Below are 26,420 nucleotides of genomic sequence, written 5' to 3'. Positions count from 1 at the left end.
GCGGACATGTCCCGGGCATCAGGCCACAAAGGACAACAGGAATCAAGGCCCCTCTGATCTGAGATCAGGAGTAGCCTTATGCTAGAACCCATTATCATAAGAATAGTTATGGTGGTGTCTATTCTACACTTCCTGGTTCGACCTAAATACCCTCATTTCAGTGTGGCTAGATACCCCAAGAATGGTCAAGAGATAAAGCCCTTTTATTTAATGAGTTGCAGGTGTCTAACTGCAGTCTATATCCTTCAAGATGTACAAGTATAAGAAGGAATAGAATTAGAAGAATAGAATTATTTGATGTTACTTCTGATTGGAAAAGTTGGTTCGAAGTCACAGTCTGACTCAGTATGAGAAGTAACAATCTAATTTCAAAGATATAGAAATCTTTGAAAGAGTTTGTCAGGTGTTTCCAGGTGTTGGGAGTTTTAGATCCTAGATAACCATCTGTCAAACAGTGCTGTAGAAGAGACATTCTCACTGTGTGGAGGCTGAAGTAGATCATCTTTGCAGCACTTACTTGTGAAAATTACCCAAGACATTCTTAAAAAGGTTGCAGAAACAAATTTAAATTGTAGAAGTAGAGAAGTCTTTAGCAATCTTATCAGATAGAAATTTACTGGGAATTAGACATTGGTAAAATTTGCAAATCTTTTCCAGTATCAGTAAACGGATTAAATTGATATGGTGGGAATGAGTGGCTCAGTCAGTTAAGTGTCCAACTCTTGTTTTTGGCTCAGGTCGTGATCTCTAGATTGTGAGATTGAGGCCTGCATTGGACTCTGTGCTCAGCTCAGAGTCTGCTTGGGATTCTCTCTCCCTCTCCCTCTCCCTCTGCCCCTACCCCACCCTGCTAGCTTGCACGCACTCTCCCTCTCTAAATAAATAAGATCTTTAAAAAATACATAAAATTGATATGCATTATAATCATTTCTCTGTGAGTGTGATAAATGATGGTGAATCTTATTTAGGAACTTCCCTTCTCAGTATTGTCTTAGTGCAGCTAGCAGTTTATTAGACCAAATGAAACACTGATTCAGTGTCCTACAATTGAAAGGATTCTCGTAATGTATTGTCTTTTTTCTCTGCTGCTGGTATATGATGTGCAGATTTGTCTAGAGAAGTGACTGTTTGAACCACTATAAGAAATCTGTTCTGCATCATGATTTAATTTACACACACACACACACACACACACACACACACACACACACACAAGATATGGTGTTCAGAGCTTTCACATAATTTGTCTTTCTGATCATGACCCACTAAGCTGATTTCATACCCACTAACCTGGTTTCATGAACTACGTAAGTAGTTGTATTACACAGTTTGATAAGTGTGTCTAAAATAATTCTATTCAAAGTGAGATCTGTAGATGTGCAGCATCAGCACCACTCTGAAACTTGCTAGAAATGCAAGTTCTTGGGCTGCACCGCAGACTTATGAGCAGTCTCTGCAGGTGGAGCACAGGAGTCTCTGCTTTAATGCAGGTGATTCTGATGCACAGTGAAGTGTGAGATCATTTTCCTGGTCCTCTTTATGCTCCAAAGAGCTTTTGTGTTATATCCACTGATAGTTGCCATATTATTAATTAAAACTTAGGAGCTTTAAAAATATTTATTAATTCATTTTTAAAGTAGCAATAATAAATCCATTATATGTTGACATCAGAGCAGTGATGTCATCACACATATCATCTCTTGTATCAGGGAGCTTCCACAGTATACACCTGAAAGAATGACAGGGAAAACAAATAATTTTTTTTTTTTTTTTTGAGAGAGAGAGAGCATGTGCATGCAAGCAGAGGGAGAGGGAGAGAGTATTCTAAGCAGGCTCCATGCCCAGCACAGAGCCTGAGTTGGGCTCATTTATGAAAGTAGTTTTGACCTTGCAGGCCCCCAAAGGCTCTTGGGGACTCTCAGTAGTCCCGAGGCCACACTTTAAGAATTGCTCTTGTAGACCGTCCGTTTTGAGAAGACTGAGACCAAGTTTTTGTTATCCTCGTATAGGGTAATTATGGGATTGTATGAGATGTTTTCATCATTACGTAAGTGTTGAGGACAATCAGGAACTTCTCAAAGCCTGTGAGAATGTGGTTTAATCAGGCCATTGAGGGGTCTACTGCTGAATTTCCAGAATAGTTGATAGATCCCACTTGGGTTTTTTTTGTCTTATTTGAGCAGTCTTGCTCCCTCTCCTCCCCACTGCATGCCCCAGTTCCTGGCATAATACTAGCTTCATAATAGATGTTTGATAAAATACTGATTTGCCTGACTAATAGTTCTATAACATAGAAGCAGTAGATATTGACATGATGTATGTGATTGATTGATTGATTGATTTCCTTTAGGACACAAGTTAACAGAGAATGAGAGAAAGCAATTATTGGCCATAGCATCATCATTGTTCGTGGCATTCCAATTAAGAGCACAACGTTTTCAAGAACATGAAACTTCAAGGTATGTTAGATCATTTAAAACAGCATAAATGAGAGAAAAATACTGATAGTCTAATTGGCGTAGGAAATAGCTAATAAAACATGTGACTGATCTTAGTTTTGAATCTTGTGTTTGAAAAAGTATAATGCAATCACACTGTTTAAAATGGTATTTCTACTTTGTTCAAATGATTTTTTTTTTAAATTCAGAAAAAAAGAATCTTGGCCCCTCTAATTTGGACATTATTAGAGGTTAAGAAGATACTCTGAAACCTTTTTTTTTTTTTTAAGATTTTATTTATTAGAGCGTTAACACATGAGAGAGAGAGAGAGACAGGGAATGAGCGAGCAGGAGCATGGGGAGAGGGAGAAGCAGGCTCCCCACTGAGCAGGGAACCTGACCTGTGGCTTGATCCCAGGACTCTGGGATCATGACCTGAGCTGAAGGCAGACGTTTAACCAACTGAGCCACCCAGGCGCCCCCCAGTATTCTGAAACCTTATGGAATATCTGTTTAAGTAATTTATATTATTTCTGTTTTATAACTTTGTTAATCTTGAACAAAGTTTTAAAAAGTGTTACAGTATGAAAAATTAAGATTGAATCTGGGCAGTTAAAATATACATATATATAAGAAACTTGTAAGATACCAGAAGGAATTAACACTAGGTTAAGTTAAGTTATTTGTGAGCCCTAAGTATACTTTTTAGCTTCCTAGTAACATAAGTGAAAGAAAAACCATGCCTTATACCAGGGCAAGCAAAAACAAAGTCATCATGACACCAAGGACTCTGAGTGACAGGGTAACTTATTGTGACTATGTCCTTGCTAGTGTAATCCTGCTTTAGCAAGAACAGTCTGTTACTTGCTAGAGTGATATTATTGATAAAATTGTGTCACTTCAACTTCTTTTCCATTCTTTTTGCTTTTCCGCAAGAGGAAGAACAAAGATAAAAAGAAAAAAGATGGCAGGTGACTGAGCAGCTCTGAAGAACACAGATCAGAAACTCAGATTACCCTTGAAGAATTAGGTCGAGGAAAAGCAAATTGGGTTTGGGCTATATCTTAATGGCTAACTGGTTTTACTCAGAAAATCTTGGAGTAATTGGTACTCTTCATTTGTTCTCATTCTCAAGAGAATGTATAGGAAGCTTAATGTATGATTTTTTTTCCACTTTTTTTAATCCAAGTATAATTGACAGACAATGTTACATTAGTTTCCGGTGTATAACATAGTGATTTGACAGACAGCTTTTTACTTTATGCTCACCGTAAACGTAGTTACCACCTGTCATCATATAACACTATTAGAGTACCACTGACTATAATTCATATGCTATACCATTCATATGGACTTACTCATTCCATAGCTGCAAGCCTGTACCTCCTCCTCCCCTTCACCCATTTTGCCCATCCCCCTCCCCCAGCCCCTTCCCTGTGGCACCCATCAGTTCTCTATATTTATGGGTCTGTTTCTGCTTTCTGATTGTTTTGGTTTTCAGCTTCCACACATAAGTTAAGTCATATGGTATTTGTCTTGCTTTGTCTGACTTATTTCACCTAAGCATAATCACTTCTAGCTCTGTCCGTGTTATTGCAGATGGCAAGATCTCATTCTTTTCTAGGGCTGAGTAATATTCACTCTTCTGCTCTCTCCCTCCCCCCGCCCCTCTCTCTAGGTATATAAATGAATGAAATGACCATTGTAAATAATGCTGTCGTAAATATAGGGGTTCATATATCTTTTTGAATTAGTGTTTTTATTTCCCTTGGGTAAATACCCATTAGTGAAATAATGTATGATCTTTTTTAAAGTTATGATTTGATAGATGTCTAGGGAGAGATGAGAGGTTATAGAATATCAGTAAATTACTGAATGACAGGAAGGAGGAGGAGAATGGGCAGTAGAGCCATGAATCTGGTTGTTTTTTTCCCCTAAAGTTGTGCTGACCAGTGTGATAGCCACTGGCCATGTGTGCTTACTTGAATTAAAATTAAATTAAAATTTCAGTTTCTCAGGCCTGTTCAGTGCCACTGTTTGTATAGTCACCAGCTGTATTTCCTGCCGCACTATGGTTAGTGACTACTGAATTGAGCAGTAGAAAGAACCTTCCATCATTAATGTTTGTTTCCATCCAATCTGTTGGGACAGGGATGTTTAGGAGGCACATGTGTGTCTAACTTTTGTTTTAAAACCAGAACCATACCTTGTATTATTTTTTTTCTTTTGATAAATATAGATAATGTTCATATCCTGATTACCTTTAGATGTTCTTTGGACCTCGATCATTTCTGAAGTCCTGAGTGTAGCTAATGATGAACTGGTTTGATCTTTAAGAAGTATTCAAGTCATTTTCAGAGAGTGCTGACTTGCCACTGAAAAGAATCTGGAAAAGGTTTAAAAAGGAAAAGAATAAAAATACCTGTAATCCCACAAACTCTTCAGTAAGCACTTTTTCACATTTTGATGTATTCCCTTCTAAGTGTGTGTGTGTGTGTATATATATGTATTTTTATAGACATACATACACGTAGCATATATAAACCTTACATAGAGTCATACTGAGAATATAGTTTGAATTTTGTTTTTTAATTGTAGTATTATGTTGCAAATATGTCTTTAATTCCCTAGTCTTGAGAAGCATATTTTTAATTTTCATTACAGAATTTAAAACATATGCGAACTTTTGCTCTTCAAAAGATATCACTGAGAAAATTATAAAACAGTATATAATAGGGGCTTGAGTCTGTAATGTATAAATAATTTTTAAGACTCAAAAATAAGCCAGACACCCTGATAAAAAATAGAAGCTCTTTATTAAAGAAGTTATATGAATGTAACAAATTCATGAAAAAGTTGTTCAGCATCGTCAGTCACTAGGGAAATACAAATTAAAATCACAAGTTAAAATACCAACTAAAATGTACATTAAGTGGTAAGTGGATAAATAATTGTGATATATCCATATAATGGAATACTGTTAAGCAGTAAAATAGAAAGAAGTACTGATACATGCATCACCATGCAAAAATCTGAAAAGTAAGTCATGCTAAGAGAAACCAGTTCAAGAAGACTATATAATCTATAATTTTATTTGAAGTTTCTAGTAAAGGCAAAAGTATAAAAACAGGAAGATCAGTGGTTCCCTAGGTGCAAGTGTTGATGTCACAGAATTACATCTTTATACATTTTGTGCCCCAGACCATAAACCAATATTATTTTAAATGTATTAGTTTCTTAAATTATGTAGAAAACAAAATGTGGAGTATCAAACTAAAGTTACAATAATACTAGCTGTTATAATTGTTCATGTGTTTACCTTTACTGAGGCACTTATTTATTCATGTGGCTTCCTGGTACCATCTAGTGTCCTTTCATTTCAACCTTGCAAGACTACTGCCTTTACCATTCATTGTAGGGCAGGTCTCGTGGTCACAGACTGTCCCAGCTTTCATTTATCTGGGTGGGAATGTCTTAATTTCCAGTTTTAATGTCTTAATCTAGTTTTGTTGTTAGGATTCTTGGTTGACAGTTTATTTTGGTTTCCTTTTTTCCTTTTTAACACTTTGAATATATCAGCCTACTGCCTCTGGCCTCCACAATTTCTGATAAAAATCTGACAATCTGGGGGCTCCTGGGTGGCTCAGTCATTAAGCATCTGCCTTTGGCTCAGGGCCTGATCCCAGGGTCCTGGGATCGAGCCCCAAATCGGGCTCCCTGCTCTGCTGGGAGCCTGCTTTTTCCTCTCCCATTCCCCCGCTTCTGTTCCCTCTCTCGCTGGCTGTCTCTCTGTCAAATAAATAAAATCTTAAAAAAAAAAAAAATCTGACAATCTATTGAGAATCCCTTGCATGTGATGATTTGCTTCTCTCTTGATACTTTCAAGATTTTCTCTTTATCTTTGGCTTTTGAAAGTTTGATTATAATGTGTTTTGGTATGGGTTGATGAGTTCATCTGACTTGGAGTCCATTGAGCTTCCTGAAATTTTTTTTAACGTTTATTTATTTTTTTTATATACGACAGAGAGGGATAGCATGAATGGATGTGGCAGAGGGAGAGAGAATCTGAAGCAGACTCCATGCTGAGCGCAGAGCCCGATGTAGGGCTTGATGTCAAGACCCTGAGATCATGACCTGAGCCAAAACCAAGAGTTAGGCTACTTAACCAGCTGTACCACCCAGGTGTCCCAAGCTTCTTGAATGTTTATATTCATGCCTGTTGTCAAATTTAGGAAGTTTTCAGCCATTATTCAAATATTTTCTCTACCCTCTTCTCTCTCTCCTTCTGGGATTCCCACGATGTGTACCTTGGTTGGCTTTATGGTATCCTACAGGACACTTAGGCTCTGTTCATCTTTCTTCAAACTTTCTGTTCTTTATACTGAGAATTTTTTCTGTCTTCAAGTTGGCTGATTCTTCTGCCTACTCAAATCTGCCTTTGAATCCTTCTAGTGAGTTTTTATTTCAATTGTACTGTTCAGCTCTAGAATTTTTTTAATTTCCTTCTAGGTTTTTATTTTTATTTTTTTATTATTTACTTATTTATTTATTTTAAAGATTTTATTTATTTGACAGAGAGAGACAGCGAGAGAGGGAACACAAGCAGGGGGAGTGGGAGAGGAAGAAGCAGGCTCCCAGCAGAGGAGCCTGATGTGGGGCTGGATCCCAGAACGCTGGGATCACGCCCTGAGCCAAAGGCAGATGCTTAACGACTCCACCACCCAGGCGCCCCTCCTTCTAGGTTTTTAATCTCTTTATTATTTTCATTTTGTTTACATATTGTTTTCTTGACCGTCTCCATATCTTTCTTTAGTTTTTGAGCATTTTTTTTTTTTGAGATTTTATTTATTTATTTGACAGAGTGAGAGAGATAGCGAGAATGAGAGATAGAGCTCACAAGCAGGGGGAACAGCAGGCAGAGGGAGAGGGAGAAGCAGGCTCCCCACTGAGCAAGGAGCCCAACATGGACCTTGATCCCAGGACCCTGGGATCATGACCTGAGCCGAAGGTAGACACTTAACAGACTGAGCCACTCAGGTGCCCTCAGTGCTTTGAGCATCTTTAAGAGAAAGCTGTTTTAATGTTTTTGTCTACTATATTTATCAGTAAGTCTTTTTCATGGTCATAGTCTGTTAATTTTTTTCCTTGAGAAGACCATACTTTTCTGTTTCTATATATGATTTGTGATTTTTTTTTGTTGTTGAACACTGGACATTTGAATCTAATAATGTAACTCTGGAAGTCAGATTCTCTTCCTTCCCTAGGGTTTATTCTTTTTTTGTTTCTGTTTATTTGTTGTGGGCTGTCTCTGTGCTAAGGATCAGCCTGAGATATAAATGTAAGGTCTTCTAAGGTATTTTCTAAGCATTTCCCTGTGCATGTGTGGTCACTTTCCAATTTTCTTCATAAATGCAGCCATTTTTGAATGTCTTAGTCTTTAATGTCTAGCTCCTGAAAGGGGAAAAAGCAAAAAAAAAAAAAAAAAAAAAAAAAAAAAAAAAAAAAAAAAAAGAGGAAAATAGGGCTCCTGACCTTTAAATCTCCTGGAAGTCCCTTCAGCCAGAGGGAATGGGGCTCACAACAGTGGGAGGAGGTACAGTAACAATGGCTACCCACATTTTTTTCTGTACCTCTGTGATCAGAGCAGCAATCAGTTATCATAGCACAGATCCCCAGTGTTTGGAGGTCAGGGTCCTTTTTTTGCCCACCCTGGCTTCCACAAGCTGTGTGTAAGCTGCCCCAGGAACACATGCACAGCTTCCTGCCACTGCCTGGGGATGGGTGGATGAGTAGCTGCTACTGGGCTGAGAGCTGAAATTGACCAAAATTGATTTTAGCTTACCATCCACTTTTCCCCCTGAAATTTGTAAGCCTTTGGAGTGGAATTCTAAACTAGTTATCAGGGTAATCCTGCCAGTGTAATTGTCATCTAGGTGGGGAGACATTCCTGGTGCTTCCTAGTTCACCATCATTCCAGAATCCTCTTCCTCTATATATTATTGTTGAATTCATTAACCTTTTTAAAAATTTTTTTAAAAAAGATTTATTTATTTATTTATTTATTTAATTTATTTATTTATTTATCTATCTATCTATTTATTTATTTATTTATTTTAGAGAGCATACATGAGCAGAAGGGGCAAAGGGAGAGCAAGAGAGAATCTCAAGCAGACTCCCTGCTGAGTGCAGTCTCGGGACTTGACACAGGGCTTGATCTCAGGACCCTGAGATCACGACCTGAGCCGAAACCAAGAGTCCTCTGCTTAACTGACTGTGCCACCCAGGCGCCCCTCATTATCCTTTAAAAGTTGGAAACGTTTATATTAATGATGTATATAGGCCAAAAGTTCAGTTATGTAGATAATTGTGCATGTCTTACCTCTATAACAATGATTTGTTTTTGGTTAGTTTATTTTCTGTGGAACTTATTTGTTTAGTAAACCAGCTTATTGTGAAATAGGTACTATCCATGACAATAGAGATCTGTAATTTCTAGCAAAATACATTGATTTATTCGACAGAGTATAATCTTACTTAGGGAAAGTGAATCTAAGTTATTTTTGCTTGTTTGCTGGAAAGGTCTCTACATCAAAGCTGATGTTAGGTGATTGAATCTTTACATTTTGGCTTAGGAGGCATGTTTTCATGATCGGCTTGGGAATGGAGTCTAAGAGTCAGCCTGCAGGTGTGGCTGCACGTTGCTCTGTCATGGGTGTGCTCATGTAATGTTTATGCTTCCAAATCCAGTAGCCCGCAGTCCTTCCTTTGTGTGGCTTGTTTTGGCTGCTGATCTTATTTTCCCAGTATCTCTATGGATTTTACTCTTTCATCATTTATGACTTGGAAAAAGACACTGATGATATGTATCCATAGTATTTGGATAGTACGAAGATAGCAGTGCATTTTAGGAAAAAAAAAACAAAGTTAATGTCAGAATGTCAGAAACAATAGCAATTTTTCTTAGGATGACTGTAAATAAATTTGGTAAACACAATTAAGTTTTTACATAAGTACATTATAATTATTCCAAAACACTATGGACAGAAATGAATCCTTGAAAGTGGTGTTAAACAATCACTTCATGTTATTTGAAGCTGAAGTGATTTTGTTGGCATTGTGGTTTGGTTTAATAATTTGTTGCACTAACAGATAATGATGAGAGGAAAAAGTAGTCAAGGAAACAATTTAGTCCCTTTCAGTAATCTTTCATTTAGTTTTGCTTAAGATGCCTGTTTTCCTTAGTTCCAAATGCTGTTCACAGTTCAGGATTCACTTTTCTGAGCGAGGCCCTTTCCGTGTCCGCCTCTGCCATCCCAAGCTTCTCAGGTGCCAGTGAGAACGCCACGTGCTTTCTCTAAACTTCTGTCCTCTGCCATTCCCACTGTGATTTCTGCACCTGTTGCTTGCTTTTGTTAGATCTGGTAGCTAAGTAAGGAGTCCTCCAGGCATTCTTAAGCTTTATCACTTATGTTTCCTAATTCCATGATTATTATCTGTTAGGCTGCCTAATTTGTCACGTAATGATTATTAGTTCTAGGGAGAGTTGTGCCTACTTTCTTGGTGGTAGAATGGCTGGTGACCGAATCTCTTCCCTAGTAGAGGACTGTTTTGCATTCACTTACCTTGTGTATTGTAAGAAGTTGGCAGGGGTTGTGGCTCAGAGTAAGCCCTTGACCCCTGTTTAGATGTCAGTCCTCAAGGGTAAGCTACACTGAGGTGGATGTGGGAAGTATTATCTGTTTTTATATATTAAAGCTGTTTTAAGGTGTTTCAATGTGAATGTTGATTCCATGGGTTTTATAAAAGTATTTCTTTTACTACAGAGAGGAGAGAGGGGAAGCTGGGAAACTGGTTAGGCCTAGAGGTCCTAGGCCTGAGCTGTGGGACACTCTGCAATAACAGGTTGGGAAGGTAAGGCAGATCCAGCGAGGGAGGCTGAGAAGGAACAGCAGAGGAGACAGGCAGAAAAGTAGTCTGGGGTGGAGTTCAGAGAGCCAAGTGCAGAAAGGGTTCAAGGAGGCAGAAGTGTTCAACTGAAATACAGCACATTTGAGAGTAACTGTTGGCCACTGAAGTTAGCAATGTGGAGGTTGTAGGGGACCTTGACGAGGGCAGTGTTCAAGAATGTTGTGTGGGAAGTGGTGGTTCAAGGTGGATTGAAGGGGGCTCGAGAACAAGTGGGAAGAGAGAAAATTGGAGATTGTAAGTTCCAACAACTCTTAGAAGGATTTGCCTTTTTTAAATAAATGTACTTGTAATGTCTTCTTTGATTTTACAGAAAATGGGCAGTTCTACTTGAAAGGATTTTTTTTTAAAGCATGTTGTGTTGTCAACATTTCTCTGTATTAAAGAGGTTTTGAAAAAGTGGTTTTCAAAGACTGTACAACATTAGTGGCTTGGAAAAAATGAACATAGAATAGGAAACCTTGTTCTTATAAAATTGATAAATCCAGAAAATTCATTTCAATTAGGATATGTGATATTAGGGTCCCTGCAGTGCAGGGTGAGATTGTGTACCCCACATGTCTTAAACACTGTATATGTGTACCAGGAATTCTGTCTGGCTTATTTTATTTATGGCAGTCTCTCTATTCAGTCACTTTGGCTAGGAAAATTCTGTCATCTTTGGTTCTTTTGGTTTCTTCAGCTGACACTGAAATATCGGTGCTTCGCATGTGCACTGGAACCAGCACTGAATGAGGTGGGAAGACTCAGGATTTGGGTCCCAATACCACTACCCAGTATACAGGTGGCACAAGGCTCCGTACGAATGCTTAACTTTAGGGTCCAGTTTCCTCCTCTGAGAAATGGCAGTGTTGGATCGAATGATTCCTGACATTTTCTTTTTCCCATTGCTGATCCTAAGTGAATTGCATGAGGTCATACAAGACCCTTTGACTTTCTGGTTTCTACTTAAAGCCTCTCTCTAGTACCTCTCTTGAGATTTGAGCGGAGGTGAAAGACTCAGGAAAAGGAACTCCTTCACTGTGGCCAATGGTAACACTGAGGAAAAGACTTTAGCCTGAAAGGTTTTAAAACATGTAGTGTTTGCTTTTGGGGAGATTACTCTGGGTGTGTGGAGGCAGTGTATCACCACCCCTGGGAGCTGGTCCTCGGTAGAATGTATCAGGGACATTGCAGAGCCTGCCCTGGGTTTCACTGTTAGCCAGAGTAGTGTAATGGAAAGTTACATTCACTTGAATCATACTCATATTGTATTTTCTTTCCTCCTCTGGCTTCCTGATAAAATAGAGAATCAATTTTTTAGTGATTTTTACCTGACACATGCAATTATCTGTTTTATTTTTCTTCCTTCCTTTCCTGGTTGTAGATTTATAATTCACTCACCCATTATTAAGTTCTCAGATGATAAAGGTTTGAGGTTTTAAAATATCGTAAGCATTGAAAGATAGCTGGGGAAAGAAACAGAATAAAGCAGCCATGTGAAAATAGTTGCCAAGGAGAAGCAAGTACTGTTGTACAGTTGCAGTTGGTTCTTTTACTTAAATGTCTCTGAATTTAAAAGGACATATCAAATTGTTAACACACTTATACCATCTATGACAATAAAGTACAACTTTATATCATAACCTGTTTCATATATGCCCTCGGGTAAGCTGCTTTGTTATGACAATGAAGTTCTCCTAACTGACTATATAATTAAAACAACAGTACTTTGGGTGTATGTTCACAGACAGACGTAGCCATAGTATGCCTTTGGAAGTACCTACTTTCATTTGAGCAAATAAGTCTCCTAAAAGCAGCAAAAGGAGAAAATGTTAATTCAGTCATCAGCCTTTAAGCTTGCTTACTTTTTACTATCTCTGTTATGCTATTTTTAGTTACTTAGTATGAGTACATCCTGGATGATTTAGAAATCTATGTGAGGTTAAGCACATAATACTAACTGGCTAAGATGTCTTATTTATACATTTTTTTGCTAAATATTACATTTAAAAATACTTTTTTCTTTGATTCCACTCTAACAGCTGAACGGAAGACAGAATAGCCTCATTATTGTAGGAGAATTTCTCTGTTCCCCGCAATGATTCCAAAAGCTCTTGCACACTTCATCAGTATTATTGTAATTCTTTGGCTGCAGGATATTTGGCAGCTGTTGCACCCCACTGGCAAATCCTATTCATACTTCTTTTCCATTCACCACTGCCATTGGAGAATTGATTTCTCTCTCCTCTACTCTAACCTTTCCCAATTCATTTTGGATTGTTCAATGTGAAACATTTTAATTTCATATCATACAGCTATTCAGCTCACAATCCCCTTTTTAACCTGTCACCAGGGTAACAGCCTAGCATGCTTTCTTTAGGCAATCAAGTTTTTATTTCACATGCTTAATGTTGCATTAAATGTTTGCATTTTGTTTAACCCCCCTTAAATACTTTGAACTCTGGATATGTTTTATGGGATAATAAAATCCTTGATTTTTGAATTGAAACTAAATAAACACCATCGCTACATTCATAGTAAAATGTCAAATGATTAATTTACATAATTCAAAGATTATTACTAGAAATCCAAGTTAGCCGATCTGTTTAAGGCAATTTTCTCTAGGTAATGGAGGAATATTTGTATATATTTATATTTAGCCTTGTTTCAAAAGAGGATTTAAAGGAGATTTAGAGAGATTTGTCAGAGAAGTAAACATTTAAAAGGGCAATGGAATTGGTGCAAATAGAAAAATACATGTTTTGAAGATAAGACTTAATTTTTCAGTATAATGCTCTTTTCTCTATTTGTGTGTGTCCTTAAATATATATACTATAATAATTTATTAAAAGTTTCTTCCAGGAGATTGATTTGGGCATTGTGTTCATTAACAGCTATTTATACATTTTCTTGAGTACAGGCACACCTCAGAGATACTGTGAGTTTGGTTCTAGACTACCACAATAAAGTAAATCTTACAGTAAAGCCGGTCAAATTTTTTGGCTTCCCAGCACAAATAAAAGTTATGTTTACAATATACTGTAGTCTGTCAAGTGTGCAAAGCATTGTGTCTAAAGAAACCATGTACACACCTTACTTTAAATTACTTTATTGTCAGATAAATGCTCACCATCATCTGAGCTTTCAACGAGCTGTATAATCACCACAATCACTATAACAAATATAATAATGAAAAAGTTTAAATTATCACGATAATTACCAAAATGCGACAGAGACCCAAAGTGAACAAATGAAAAAGTGGTGTTGATAGACTTGCTTGAAGCAGGGTTGCTACACAAACCTTCAGTTTGTTTAAAAAAAAAAAAAAAAAAAGAAAAAAGAAATGCAGTATCTGTGAAGTGTAATAAAGCAGGGCACAGTAAAATGAGGTATGCCTGTACTACTATTTCTTTAAAAGAAATAATCTAATAATAATGATAGTAAAGTGAAAATGAATGTTTGATTCTTTTAATTGAATAGACTTGAGTTTCTCTTTATAGAGCTACTTTCCATCTTTATTCAAAATAACAGTTTCCGTGAAATTTGTTCTGTAAATTTTATGAAATTTGGAATATTCTAAGAAATACAAAGAAATGTGTAAGAAAAGAGCAGACATTAGTAATCAATGTTGTTTGAAAGGTAATCCATGTTGTTTGAAAGCACTGTTAATTTAAAAAAATATTAACATAGTGTCTCTAAGTTTCCTAATATTCCCTTATATAATCACTAAAGTGCCCAGTTTTTTCTTTTAAACTATCTTTTTATTTTACTTAAAAAAAAAAAAACTTATGATTTAGAACTCTGGAATTTTTGGCCTCTCACAGTGTGTCAGACTAATTTCATACCTTGAGTGCTCATGTGTAATGAATCGCCCTGAATCTAGGTAACATTGGTCTAGATGACCATTGTCCTGACCTTCTGCCTCACAAAGGTCACTTTCTTTTGGTAGAATAAATTCCTGAATATATATTTTAATGATAATAACTTTTTACCTTCAGAATTAGAGTTATTATTCCAAAAGTAGCAAATAGCACTCCTTGTGATAAGTTGCTTGGGCTTAGTGTAATAACAATTCCTGTCCTTTAGGAAGCTTAAAATTGAATGGGATAGGCAGACATTAAACAGAAAATTATCGATTCTGAAGACTGCTAGAGGAGAAGTTCAGCTTGTCCTGCTGAGGGAAAGGAATCTCATTTGCAGGTTAGCCGCATTATCTCACTGTCCAGTTTTCATTAAAATGTTACAAGACATGCAAAGAAATATGGAAGTATGTTCCTTTTGTAGGTTAAAAAATTAATAGAAACTGTCCAGGAGGGAGCCAAATGTTGTGCTTTATTATGCAGTAACCTTAAATAACCTGTTAAAAATATGTTCAAAGGACTAAAGGAAACAAGACATAAAGAATTAAAGAACAGAATGGCAACTGTGTCTCGCTAAATAGAAAATATTGATAAAAATTCTAGAGATGAAAATACAATCCCTACAATGAAGAAGTGCACTAGAGAGGACTCAGTAATAGGTTCGAGCTGGCAAAAGAAACCATCAGCATTTCGAAAATACCGTTAATTGAGATCTAATGTGAGGAATAGAAAGAAAAATGAATAGAGCTTCAGAGACGCATGGGACAGCATCACATGTACCAACATACATGCTGAGTTCCAGGAGAGGAGAAAAAAGATAAGGGGATGGAAGGAATATTTTAAAGATATCATAGCTGGGGGCACCTGCCTGGCTCAGTAGGTAGAGCAAACGATTCTTGATCTCAGGGTCATGAGTTTGAGCTCCACTTTGGGTATAGAGCGTACTTAAAAAAAAAGGGGGGGCAAAAAACATCCCAGATTTCATGAAAAACAATCTGTGTTCAAGAAACTTGGTAAACTAGGAGAAGCCCAAAAAGACCTATATCTATACATATCATTGTCAAACTGTCAAAAACCAAACAATATTAAAAGCAGCAAGAGAAAAATGACTCATCCTGTGAAAGGGGGATTCTCAATAAGATTAGGCGTTAACATCCATCAGAAACCATGGAGCTCTGAAGAGAACAGGATGGTATATATAAAGTGCTGAAGAAAAAAATGAAAAGAGAATGTCACCAAAGAATTCTCTATCCAGCAAAACTATCCTTTAGAAATGAAGGAGACGTTAAGACATTCTCAGGTAAACAACACCCAAGAGGAATCCATTGCTAGCAAACCTACTCAACAAGAAATATGAAATGAAGTTCTTCAGGGTGAAATGAAAGGACACTAAACAGAAACTTAAATACACATGAAGTAATAAAGTGGTTAAAGAGTACTACATCAGTGAATATAAAAGACTGTGGAAATACTTTGTACATCTTTTTTCTTCTGAAAAGATAACTGCATAATGCAATAGTTGTAATTCTAAGCTGATAGGTGTATAATATATACAGATGAAATTTGTATGACAATAGGACAGATGAAGGTGGAGGAAACAAGATACATTGGAGCAGATTTTCTGTATGATACTGTGGTTGAGTTAACATCTAAACTATGTGTTCAAATGTAAGGTGCTAATTATAATCCCCAGGGTAACCACTAAGAAAATAGCTTTTAAAAGTAGTAAATGAGGGGCGCCTGGGTGGCTCAGTTGGTTAAGCATCTGCCTTGGGTTCACGTCGTGATCCCAGGGTCCTGGGATTGAGCCTTACATTGGGCTTCCTGCTCAGTGGGCAGCCTGCTTCTCCCTCTTCCACTCTCCCTGCTTGTGCTCTCCCTCTCTCTCTTTTTCTCTCTCTTACTGTCAAATAAATAACAATCTTAAAAAAAAAAGTAAATGAAACATCAAGGGAATTAAAATGGTACACTAGAAAAATATCTGTTTAAACAGAAGAAGGCAGTAATGGAGGAATTGATGAACAAGAAAGACATGACATTTAAAAAGCAAAAATCAAAATAAGGGACATAAATCCTACTTGAGTATATTAAATGTAAATGGATTAAGCATGCCAATCAGGGGCAGATATTGGCAGAATGGATAAAAAAACAAGATCAAACTATATACTTTCTACAATAGACATGCCTTATTATTATTTTAAAAATTTTCCAGCCATTTATTTAGTTTTCATTGTGATAAGTGTACTCTTTAATTCCCAGTCCCCCATTCCCTCCCTTCTGGTAACCATCAGTTCTCTATAGTTAAGAGTCTGTTTCTTGGTTTGTCTCTGTTTTTTCCCCTCGCTCATTTGTTTCTTAAATTCCACATATGAGTGAAATCATATGGTATTTGTCTTTTCTGACTTATTTCACTTAGCATTATACTCTCTAGTGCCGTCTATGTCATTGCAAATGGCAAGATACAAAACAAGATAAAACTGAATGCTTTCTATAATATACTTTAAGAGGATAGGGTTATCAGACAAATATTTGTAATACTAATTTTGTTATTACTAATGCTAATATCAGACAAAATAATTTTTTAAAAGATTTTATTCATTTGACAGAGCACAGAAGGGGAGCAGCAGGCAGAGGGAGAGGGAGAAGCAGGCCCCCTGCTGACCAGGGAGCCCAATGAAGGGCTCTATCCCAGGACCCCAGGATCATGACCTGAGCTGAAGGCAGACACCCAACCGACCGAGCCACCCAGGTGCCCCCAGACAAAATAATTTTAAGACAAAAATTGTTATTGGAGACAAGAAGGAGATTTTTTGATAGAAGTGTCCATCAGAAAGCTATAAAAGTGATGAACTAATTGATGTACCAAATAACACAATTGTTGTAGACTGTTGTACCCCAGTTTCAGTAATGGATATAGAATGATTGGACAAGATCAACAAGGAAGTAGAAGACTTGAAAAACACTATAAACCAAATAGATCCAATACATTATCTATAGATCAGTCCACGCAATAGCAGCACAATATGCAACTTTGGGAAATTCACAAATATGTGGAAATTAACCTAAATAACTGGTGGGTTAAAGGAGAAATTACATGAGAAATTAGAAAGTACTTTGAAGTGAATGAAAATAAAAACACAGTATTCAAAAACTTACGGGACATGATGAAAGTAGTGTTTAGAAGGAAATTTAGAGCTATAAACACATATTTTAAAAAAGAAGAAAGATACCAGTCACCTTATCTTCCACTGGGAAAGAGCAGACTAAACCCAAAGCAAGCAGAGGGAAGGAAATACTAAAAATTAGAATGGAAATAAATGAAATAGAGAATAGAAAAACAATAAAGGAAATTAGTAAAAGCAGAGTTTGGTTCTTGGGCAGATCAACAGAAATGCAAACCTTTAGGTAGACTGCCCAAGAGAAAAAGACTCCTGTTGTTAAAATTGGTAATGAAAGAGGAGGTATGCGTATGGACCTTACTGAAATTGAAAAGATTATAAGGGAATAACCTGAACAGTTGTATGCCAACAAATGAGGTAATTTAGAAAATGGAGAAATTTCTGGAAAGATGTAAGCTACGGGCACAGAATCAGGAGGAAATAGAAAATCTGCATAGACCTGAAAGAGACTGAATCAGTCATCACAAAACTTACCAGAAAGAGGAACCTGGGACTAGAAAGCCTCACTGGTGAATTCAGTGAAGTATTTAGAAGGGAATTAATACCAATTCCTCACAAACTGTCCCAAAAATAGAAAAGGGAAAAATTTGCAACTCATTCTATGACAGCATTATTACCATGACATTAAAATCAGACAAAGATGTTATGAGAAGAGGAAACTAGACACCAAAATCCCTCATAAATGTTAATGCAACCATCCCTCATAAAATACAAACAAACGAAACCCAGGAATATATAAAATGATTATACACTGTAACCAGGTGAGATTTGTCTTAGGAATACATAGTTGGCTTAACATCCAAAAATCAATCAGTGTAATAAACCATATTAATAAAGGACAGAAATCACAGGATTATCTCAAATGCAGAGAAAAAAAAACATTTGACAAAATCCATCAGCCTTTCATGATAAAAACCACTCAACTGATTAGGAATAGAAGGGAACTTCCTCATCCTGATAAAGGCCATTTCTGAAAAACCTACAGCTAGCATTATATTTAATGGGACATGACTGAATGTTTTCTCCCTAAGATCAGGAGTAAGACAAGGACGTCTGTTAATTTTTTTCCCGCATTGTACTGAAGTTCCTAGGCCAGTTTGGCAAGAAAAATAAAAAGCGTTAAGATGGGGAAGAAGCAAAACTATATTTCCAAATGACATGATCTTGTATGTAGGAAGTCTTAAGAAATTTACAAAAAGATCTTTTGGTTTTATTTTCCATTGAAGACAGGGAATACTTTATTTAACCACATCAGAAATGGACAGCTTGGGTCTATAACAAAGCCTTGTGTTTTAAAACATAGGTCAGTAATTGTATATGAAAGTAGACACTACTACAAACAAACTGATCAGAGCACAACTTCTCAATGTTCAAAATAGAATGGACTTCCCTGTTAAAGCAGCACCTTTTTGACATTTTTAAGTTTATTATTCCTTTCCTCCTCCTTCACTCTCTCCTTCAACAGAATCCACACCATCCTCCTCATGATCTTTCCCAAGGGCAGCCATGTCCTTACGGGCCTCTGATAACTCTCCTTCCTCCATGCCCTCACCCACATACCAGTGAACAAAGGCATGGTTGGTATATATCAGGTCAAATTTGTGGTTCAGGCGAGCTCAGTCCTCAGCAATGGCTGTGGTGTTGCTCAACATGCACACAGCTTGCTGTACTTTGGCCAGGTCTCCACCAGGTACCACAGTGAAAGGCTGGTGATTAATGCCCACTTTGAAGCCAGTGGGGCATAGGTTAACACACTGGATGGTATGCTTGGTCTTGATGGTGGCAAGGGCAGCATCAACATCTTTGGGAACCATGTTCCACAGTACCACAGGCAGTAGGCCCTGTATTTACCATGGCGAGGGTCACATTTCACTGTCTGGTTGGCTGGCTCAAAGCATACATTGGTGATTTCTGCTACAGAGAAAGCTGTTCATGATAGGCTTTCTCAGCAGAGATAATGGGGGCATATGTGACTAAAGGGAATTGGATTCAGGGATAGGGTACCAGACTGGTCTGGAATTCTTTCAGATCAACATTCAGGGCTCCACCAACTTTGAGGGATGTAGTGATGGAGGACACAATTTGAGCTATTAACATATTTAGGTGAGTGTAATATTGAGGTTTCTATGACATGTCATAGATGGGCTTGTTGTCTACCATGAAGACACAATCAGAGTGCTCCAGGGCAGTGTGGGTAATGAGGATGGTGTTGTAGAGCTCAACTACAGCTGTGGAAACCCAGGTGAGGGGTGAGGGCGGCTGGGTAAATGGAGAATTCCAGCTTGGACTTCTTGCCATAATCGACAGAGAGATGTTCCATCGGAAGGGAGGTGAACCAGAACCAGTTCCCCCTCCAAAGCTGTGGAAAACCAGGAGGCCTTGAAGACCTGTGCACTGGCCAGCCAGTTTCTGAATTTGGTCAAAGACAGGGTCAGTGATCTCCTTGCAAATGGTGTAGTGCCTTCTGGCATAGTTATTGGCAGCATCTTCCTTGACTGTGATGAGCAGCTTACAGTGGAAGAGCTGGAGGTAGGTACCAGTGCAAACTTCATCAGTGATTGTGGTTTCCAGACCTACAAAAACTGCTCCGGGTGCTTGCTTGCAAGCACCCGTCTCACTGAAGAAGGTGTTGAAGGAGTCATCTCCTCCTTCAGTGATCTTGTCATTTGGCATCTGGCCATCAGGCTGAATGTTGTGTTCTAGGCAATAGAACTCCCAGCAGGCTTTGCCCATCTAGACACCAGCCTAGCCAACATGGATGGAGATACGTTCGTCTATGGTTGCTGCTTTGCAGCTGACTAGCAGGTGGCAGAGAGGAAGTGGAGAGGTGGTTGCTTCTTACAGTGTGACTCTTAGGTGGTCGATAGATGAGAACCTCAGGAATTCACAAAAATCTATTACAACTAATGATTTTTGTAAGATTGCAAGATACAAAAATGATACTTTTTTTATATGGTACTTATATGGTATGATACTTATTTTTATATGGTACTGGTGTACAAACTGAAAAGGCAATTAAAATGATTTTATTTACGATAGCACCAAAAAGAAAATAATAGTTAAGCTTAATTTTTTTAAAAATAGAAGTATAAGACTTGTGGGCCGAAAACCACAGAACAATTATTGATATAAATTAAAGACAACTAAAATGAATAACCTTCTCACATTCATGGATCAGAAGACCTAAGATGGTAGTACTTACCAACATGATGTATAAATTTTGTGCAGTCCCTCTCACAATCTCAGTGGTGTTTTTTGCAGATCATCTGATTATAAAACTTGTATGAAAGTGCAAGGGACTCAGCATAGCCAAAAATAGTCTTGGAAAAGAACAAAACCGGGAAACTTCTATTTCCCGATTACACAACTTGTTACAAAGCTACAGTGATCAAGACAGTGTTGTTCTAGCATAAGGATAGATGTGCTGATCAGTGGCATAGAATGGAGGGCCCAAACATAGTTAAACTGTGATCAGTTGATTTAAACAAGTGTAAGAAGACAGTTTAGAGTATTTATATATAATCTTTTCAAATGCTGCTGGGGCAACTGGATATCTTCATGCAAAAGATCGAAGTTGGTCCCCTCCCTACATCATACACAAAAATGAACCTAAAAAGAAAAAAAATCACAGTCCTAAAAAGTAAGAGCTTTGTTAACTTTTGGTTAACTGATGATTTCTTATGTAAGCTGTCAAAGACACAAGAAACAAAAGGAAAAAAACTTATGTGCTTTAAAGGGCACCATTAAGAAAGTGAAAAGACAATCTACAGAATAGGAGAAAATACTTGCAAATCATCTATTTGTTGTTCGGAGACTTTTGTCTAGAATATGTAAAGAACTCTTAAAACTCGATAACACAGCCTAATTAAAAAAAGGGCGAAGGACATGAATAGAAATTTTTCCACAGATGATATACAAATGACCAACAAGCCCATGAAAAGAGGCTTAGCATTATTAGTTCTCAAGAAAATGCAGCTCCAAACCAGCGTGAGCTACCACTTTATGCCCACTAGGGTGGCTGTAATAAAAAAGGTGGACAGTATCAAAGTGTTGGTGAGGATGTGGAGACATTGGAACCCTTATACATTCCTTTTAGAAATTTTTTTTTTTTTTTAAAGATTTTATTTATTTATTTGACAGAGATAGAGACAGCCAGTGAGAGAGGGAACACAAGCAGGGGGAGTGGGAGAGGAAGAAGCAGGCTCCCAGCCGAGGAGCCCAATGTGGGACTCGATCCCACAACGCTGGGATCACGCCCTGAGCTGAAGGCAGACGCTTAACCACTGTGCCACCCAGGCGCCCCTCCTTTTAGAAATTTGAGTAAAATGGTGCAAACCTGGAAATAATCTGGCAGTTTCTCAAAATGTATGACGTTACCTCATGACCCAGCTATTCTCCTTCCAGGGTTATACTCAAGGAAAATGAAGTCTTACGCCCACACAAATGTTGCATATAAATGTTCATACTGACATTTTTATGTATGAGCGAACAGAAACAACCCTAATGTTCACGAAATGATGGATATATCTTAAAATGTGTGTTTATAGAATGGAATATTATTCAGTGATAAAAAATAAGGTATTGACACTTCCTACAGCAGGATGAAGTTTGAAAACACTATGCTAAATGAAGGACGGCATCATAATAGGCCACAAATTCTTTCGTTCCACTTACACGAAATAAATAAGCAAGGCTATAGAAATAGAAGGTACATTAGTAGTGGAGTAGGGCTGTGGAGGTTGGGGGAGGGGAACATGGAGTGACTGCCAAAGGGTCCAAATTTTCCTTTTTGGGGTTATGAAAATGTTTTAAAATTGCCTGGGGTGATCAGTATACAACCCTGAATATACTAAGCACTAATGAGTTAAGAAGTTTAGATGGGTTAAGTTTATGGTGTGTGAAATTTTATGGCAGTAAAGCTGCTTAACATTTTTAAAACTTAATGTATTTTATATTCAAGAACTTATTTTCCTACTGGTATAATAGAAGTTTAAATTTTAGGAATTAAAATGAGATGACGTATCTTCTAGCATAATAGAGTCTTCTTTAAGATTATTTCTTCTCATAAAATGTTATATGACTGCTCTCAATTTAGTTACTTTACAAGTATAGATGTCAGGTGTTTCTGGCCTACTACCTGGATGTAGAAGTGGTACATATATGTGATCCGGTGTTCTTCTATTCTTTATTTCCTCCTTTGCCTTTGAATGTGAGTGATACAAAGTTAAATCAGCATGGAGAATTTCTAGTTTCTGTAGTGGTGGTGTAGCTTACCTATTTCCAACTAACCGTCCTCCAAATAACAGTTATATGCTCTGGAGAAAATCTATAACTATTTGAAGGCTCTGGACAACAACTGAAACTAGTCAGAATTCAAATGGACTTTGAGCATTTGTAGAAGGAAGCCACACTGGATGAACTGCACACGTGTATGGCGCTCACCATTGCACGCATGTATCCGAGCACGACTGGAACTCAGGAGTTAACCACAATCTTATTGACTTGAGGTCTTGGAGAATGATGCTCAGAATTGTAAGAACTGCTGAAAATTGATCAGGGATATCATGGCAAAAGAGAGCAACAGAGTGAGGATTTCCATATCTGAATTTAGCTTCCCTTAAATAGATGGTTAATTCATGAAATATGCATGCATAAAGAGTTCAGTAATCCCAGCCTATAAATCCTGCTAGACTGCTGAATGAACTGAGCTGAAATTTCAGTTGCTGCCCGCCAAGGAGATGGTACTGTTCAGAGCTTGAGCCTCACCAAATTTGAGGGGCTTGTAAATGCCTTGAGTTTTCCATGAAAACCCCCAGAGGAGCCATGTCTTAGGAGAAACACTATGTTTCCGGAATAAGGACTTTTAATGACTTCTGGATTTGGACTTTTAATTCCCTAAGAGCAAAACCAAATAGACATCCTAGCACTGCACAAAGGTGAGTCTTCATAACTTCAGAGTGATCAGCCAGTAATTTAACTGCCTACTGTAATGAAAATCAGTACTTTTCACGAGATGATAACAGAAAAATATAGTCTCTACAACATTTCTACAATCCGGGATACAAAAAACAGTTCACTTGATATTCAGTTCAAGAATTAAAGTTGACCCATGGTCTAATGGAAAAGCAGCCAGTAGAAATCAGCTATAAGACTATTAAGATGTGGATCGTGGATGAGACTTCACAGTTATTAAAATGATTGTCAAGTATTAAAGATCAAAATGAGAGAGTTGACAGGGCATGTAAGCATAGATCTGGAAACTAACAAATTACCAACTAGAAATTCTAGATTTAAAATGGTACGATCTCTGCAATGGAAAACTTACAGGCAAGGCTGAAAAGCATATCGATGCTGGCGGAGGGAAGAGTTGGTAAACTTAGAAGAATAGAGACTATACAGTCTGAAGAGAAAAGGTATTTATTTTGCAAGTCTCAGTGATGTAAGTCGATAGGATTAGGAAGCCTAACTTACATGTATTTGGAGATACAGAAGAAAAAGAAGACAGAAAATGGGAAAAACATATCTGAAAAATATTGAGTTATCTCCTGTAGATTGGAAACAGGACAGAGTTGTATTTGTCACTTTTATTCAACATTATACTAGAGATTTTGGCCAGTACAATAGGAAATAAAAAAGTCATGGAGATCAGAAACGGAGGAGTAAAGTCATTCCTCTTCAGAGGAATTGTGTTTGCATAGAAACCCTTAAGGAATCTATGAAACAATGACTGGAATAAATTTAGCAGAGTTGCCAGATAGAAAGTCAATCAAATATAAATTGTGTTCCGATCAACTAGCAACAGTGAAAAAAAGGACTATTAGCAGTTGTAATACAGCATGAAAAACTAAGGCAAATACGTTAATAACAAATTAAATTCTAGACTGTCACTTGTCAGAGTACTAAGGTTTAGAAAAGTAATGAAGCATAAGGATTGGGGAAAGGAAGCTTTCCTGGTCAACTTAATAGGTTACTTAAGAAGACTCTAAGAAATCTGTGATACAACTAATAAAACTAAAATAAAAATAGGTATAATTAAAAGAGATTCAAGACTGCCACCTTTGCTGAGAGAAATTCAAAATGCAAAATAGATGAGAGCTATTATTTTCATAGATAGGATAAAATACTGTTAAGGCGTCAGCTCTCTCTCCATGAGTGAAGAGATTCAGTGCAAGCCCAAACATAACCCCATTAGGGTTGCTTTGGAGAGGATGGAGGAGAAATTGCCTGTTGATTTTGAAATTTGTATGAAAATGCAAAGGGATCCAAAATAGCTAATATTGTCTTACTGCTGGACAAAGCTGCAGAACTTGGTCTACAGATTTTCTTGAAACAACTAGTTGAATGTACCTCTTTCTCTTGCCCATCACACAAGAAAAAGATGAATCACAGGTCTACATATAAAACCTCTAAAGGAAAATATGAATATTTCTTCTAGGCCTCGCTATAGTCAAAACACTTCTTAGCAAGAACATAAAAGCTGAACATAAAAGGGAAATTTTGTATGTTTTTATTACTATTAAAAATTTCCATTAAACAGCAGAGAAATGTGTTTATTAGATTAAAATCCTAAACACTGACGATACCAAATGCTTGTGAGATTGTGGAACAACGGGAACCCTGATTCATTGCTAATGGGAATGCAAATGGTACAGCCGTTTTGGAATACAGTTTAGCAGTTTTTTACAAAACTAAACATCCTTTTACCGTATGATCTGGTAGGTGTACTCCTTGGTATTTATCCAAATGAACTGAAAATGTGTCTGCACTAAAAGCTGCATGTGAATGTTTATAGCAGCTTCACTCATCATTGCCAAAACTGAGAAGTAACCAAGATGTCTCTTTCAGTTAGGTGAATGGATAAGGAAACTGTGGTACATCCAGGCAATGGACTTTCATTCAGCAATGAAAAGGTATTAGCCATCAAGCCACAAAAAGACATGGAGAAACCTTAAATTCATAATGCTAAGTGAGAGAAGCCAGTCTGAAAAGGTTACATTCTGGCTATACAACATTCTGGAAAAGGCAAAATGTTGGAGACAGTAAAGATCAGTGGTACCAGTGATCTGGGGGGATGGAGGAAGGGTTAAATAGGTCGAGCACAGGGAATTTTTAAGGGGAGACTATTCTATATGCGATCTTAATGGTGGAGACATGTCATGACACATTTGTTCAAACCTGTAGAATGGTTAGCCCAGAGAGTGAATCCTAATGTAAACTGTGGACTTAGCACTAATGGATCGACATTGGCTCATCAGTTTTAACAGATGTACCACAGCAATGTGGAATGTTAATAATAGGGCTGTATCCAGGGTTGGGTGAGTGAGGGTATATATAGGAACTCTACTTCCTGTTCAATTTTCCTGAAAACCTACAACTGCTCTAAAAAAAAAAAAATTAAGTCCATTAATTTAAAAAAAATTGCTGAAGCTAAGACATTTTTAAGAACATTTATAAACCATAGAGGGGGAGAAAATATTCACAACACACAAATCTGATGGAGGCTTTCTAAAAAATAAAGAACTCCCACAAATCAGTAAGACCAACATCTTAATAAAAAAAAATGGGCAAAGTTTTGAATACAAGTGACTAATAAGACTAATATTGAGGTGCCCAATGTTATTTGTTGTAAGGGAAATGCACATTAAACCGTAATGAGTATATTCTCAGCTACTAGCCTGGCTAGAAGTAGAAACCCCACACGAAATGGTGGCAAGGTTATGGAGCAAACTTCATTTCTGGGGGTGGTATAGATATGTTTTAATACCTTGTAAAACAGGGTTGCAATTTTTATAAAATTAAACATATGTTTGCCCTCATATTTCCACTCTTAGTGTTTCTACCCACAAGAAATCAAAACATCTGTCTTCAAAAAAGGCTCATACAAAGAATGTTTGTTCCTAAGCGCCCCAAACTGGAAACAACCCAAGTGTGCATCAGCAGAAAGATGAACGAATTTTGGTATGCTTGTACAATAGAGTACTACTCGGCAATAAAGA

The 26,420-nt window shown here is 37.3% G+C and overlaps 1 protein-coding gene and 1 pseudogene across 5 annotated transcripts in view; one reads left to right on the top strand and one right to left on the bottom strand.

Moving 5' to 3' along the window:
• Positions 1–26,420, top strand: part of PCCA (propionyl-CoA carboxylase subunit alpha) — a 392,273-nt gene that overhangs the window by 224,725 nt on the left and 141,128 nt on the right. For all 5 annotated transcript variants that reach the window (XM_045811095.2, XM_087865002.1, XM_045811094.2 and 2 more), the window contains one exon: positions 2,351–2,459. In XM_045811095.2, coding sequence (XP_045667051.1) covers positions 2,351–2,459 — 109 coding nt within the window. The remainder of the gene's footprint in view (positions 1–2,350; positions 2,460–26,420) is intronic.
• LOC123801140 (tubulin alpha-1A chain pseudogene) lies at positions 18,852–20,172 on the bottom strand (annotated as a pseudogene).

Source organism: Ursus americanus, chromosome 10 (genome assembly GCF_024610735.1).
Source record: "Ursus americanus isolate L20-20 chromosome 10, mUrsAme1.1.p, whole genome shotgun sequence".
In the NCBI taxonomy this organism is placed as follows: domain Eukaryota; kingdom Metazoa; phylum Chordata; class Mammalia; order Carnivora; family Ursidae; genus Ursus; species Ursus americanus.
This window is presented reverse-complemented; position numbering and strand designations above follow the sequence as displayed.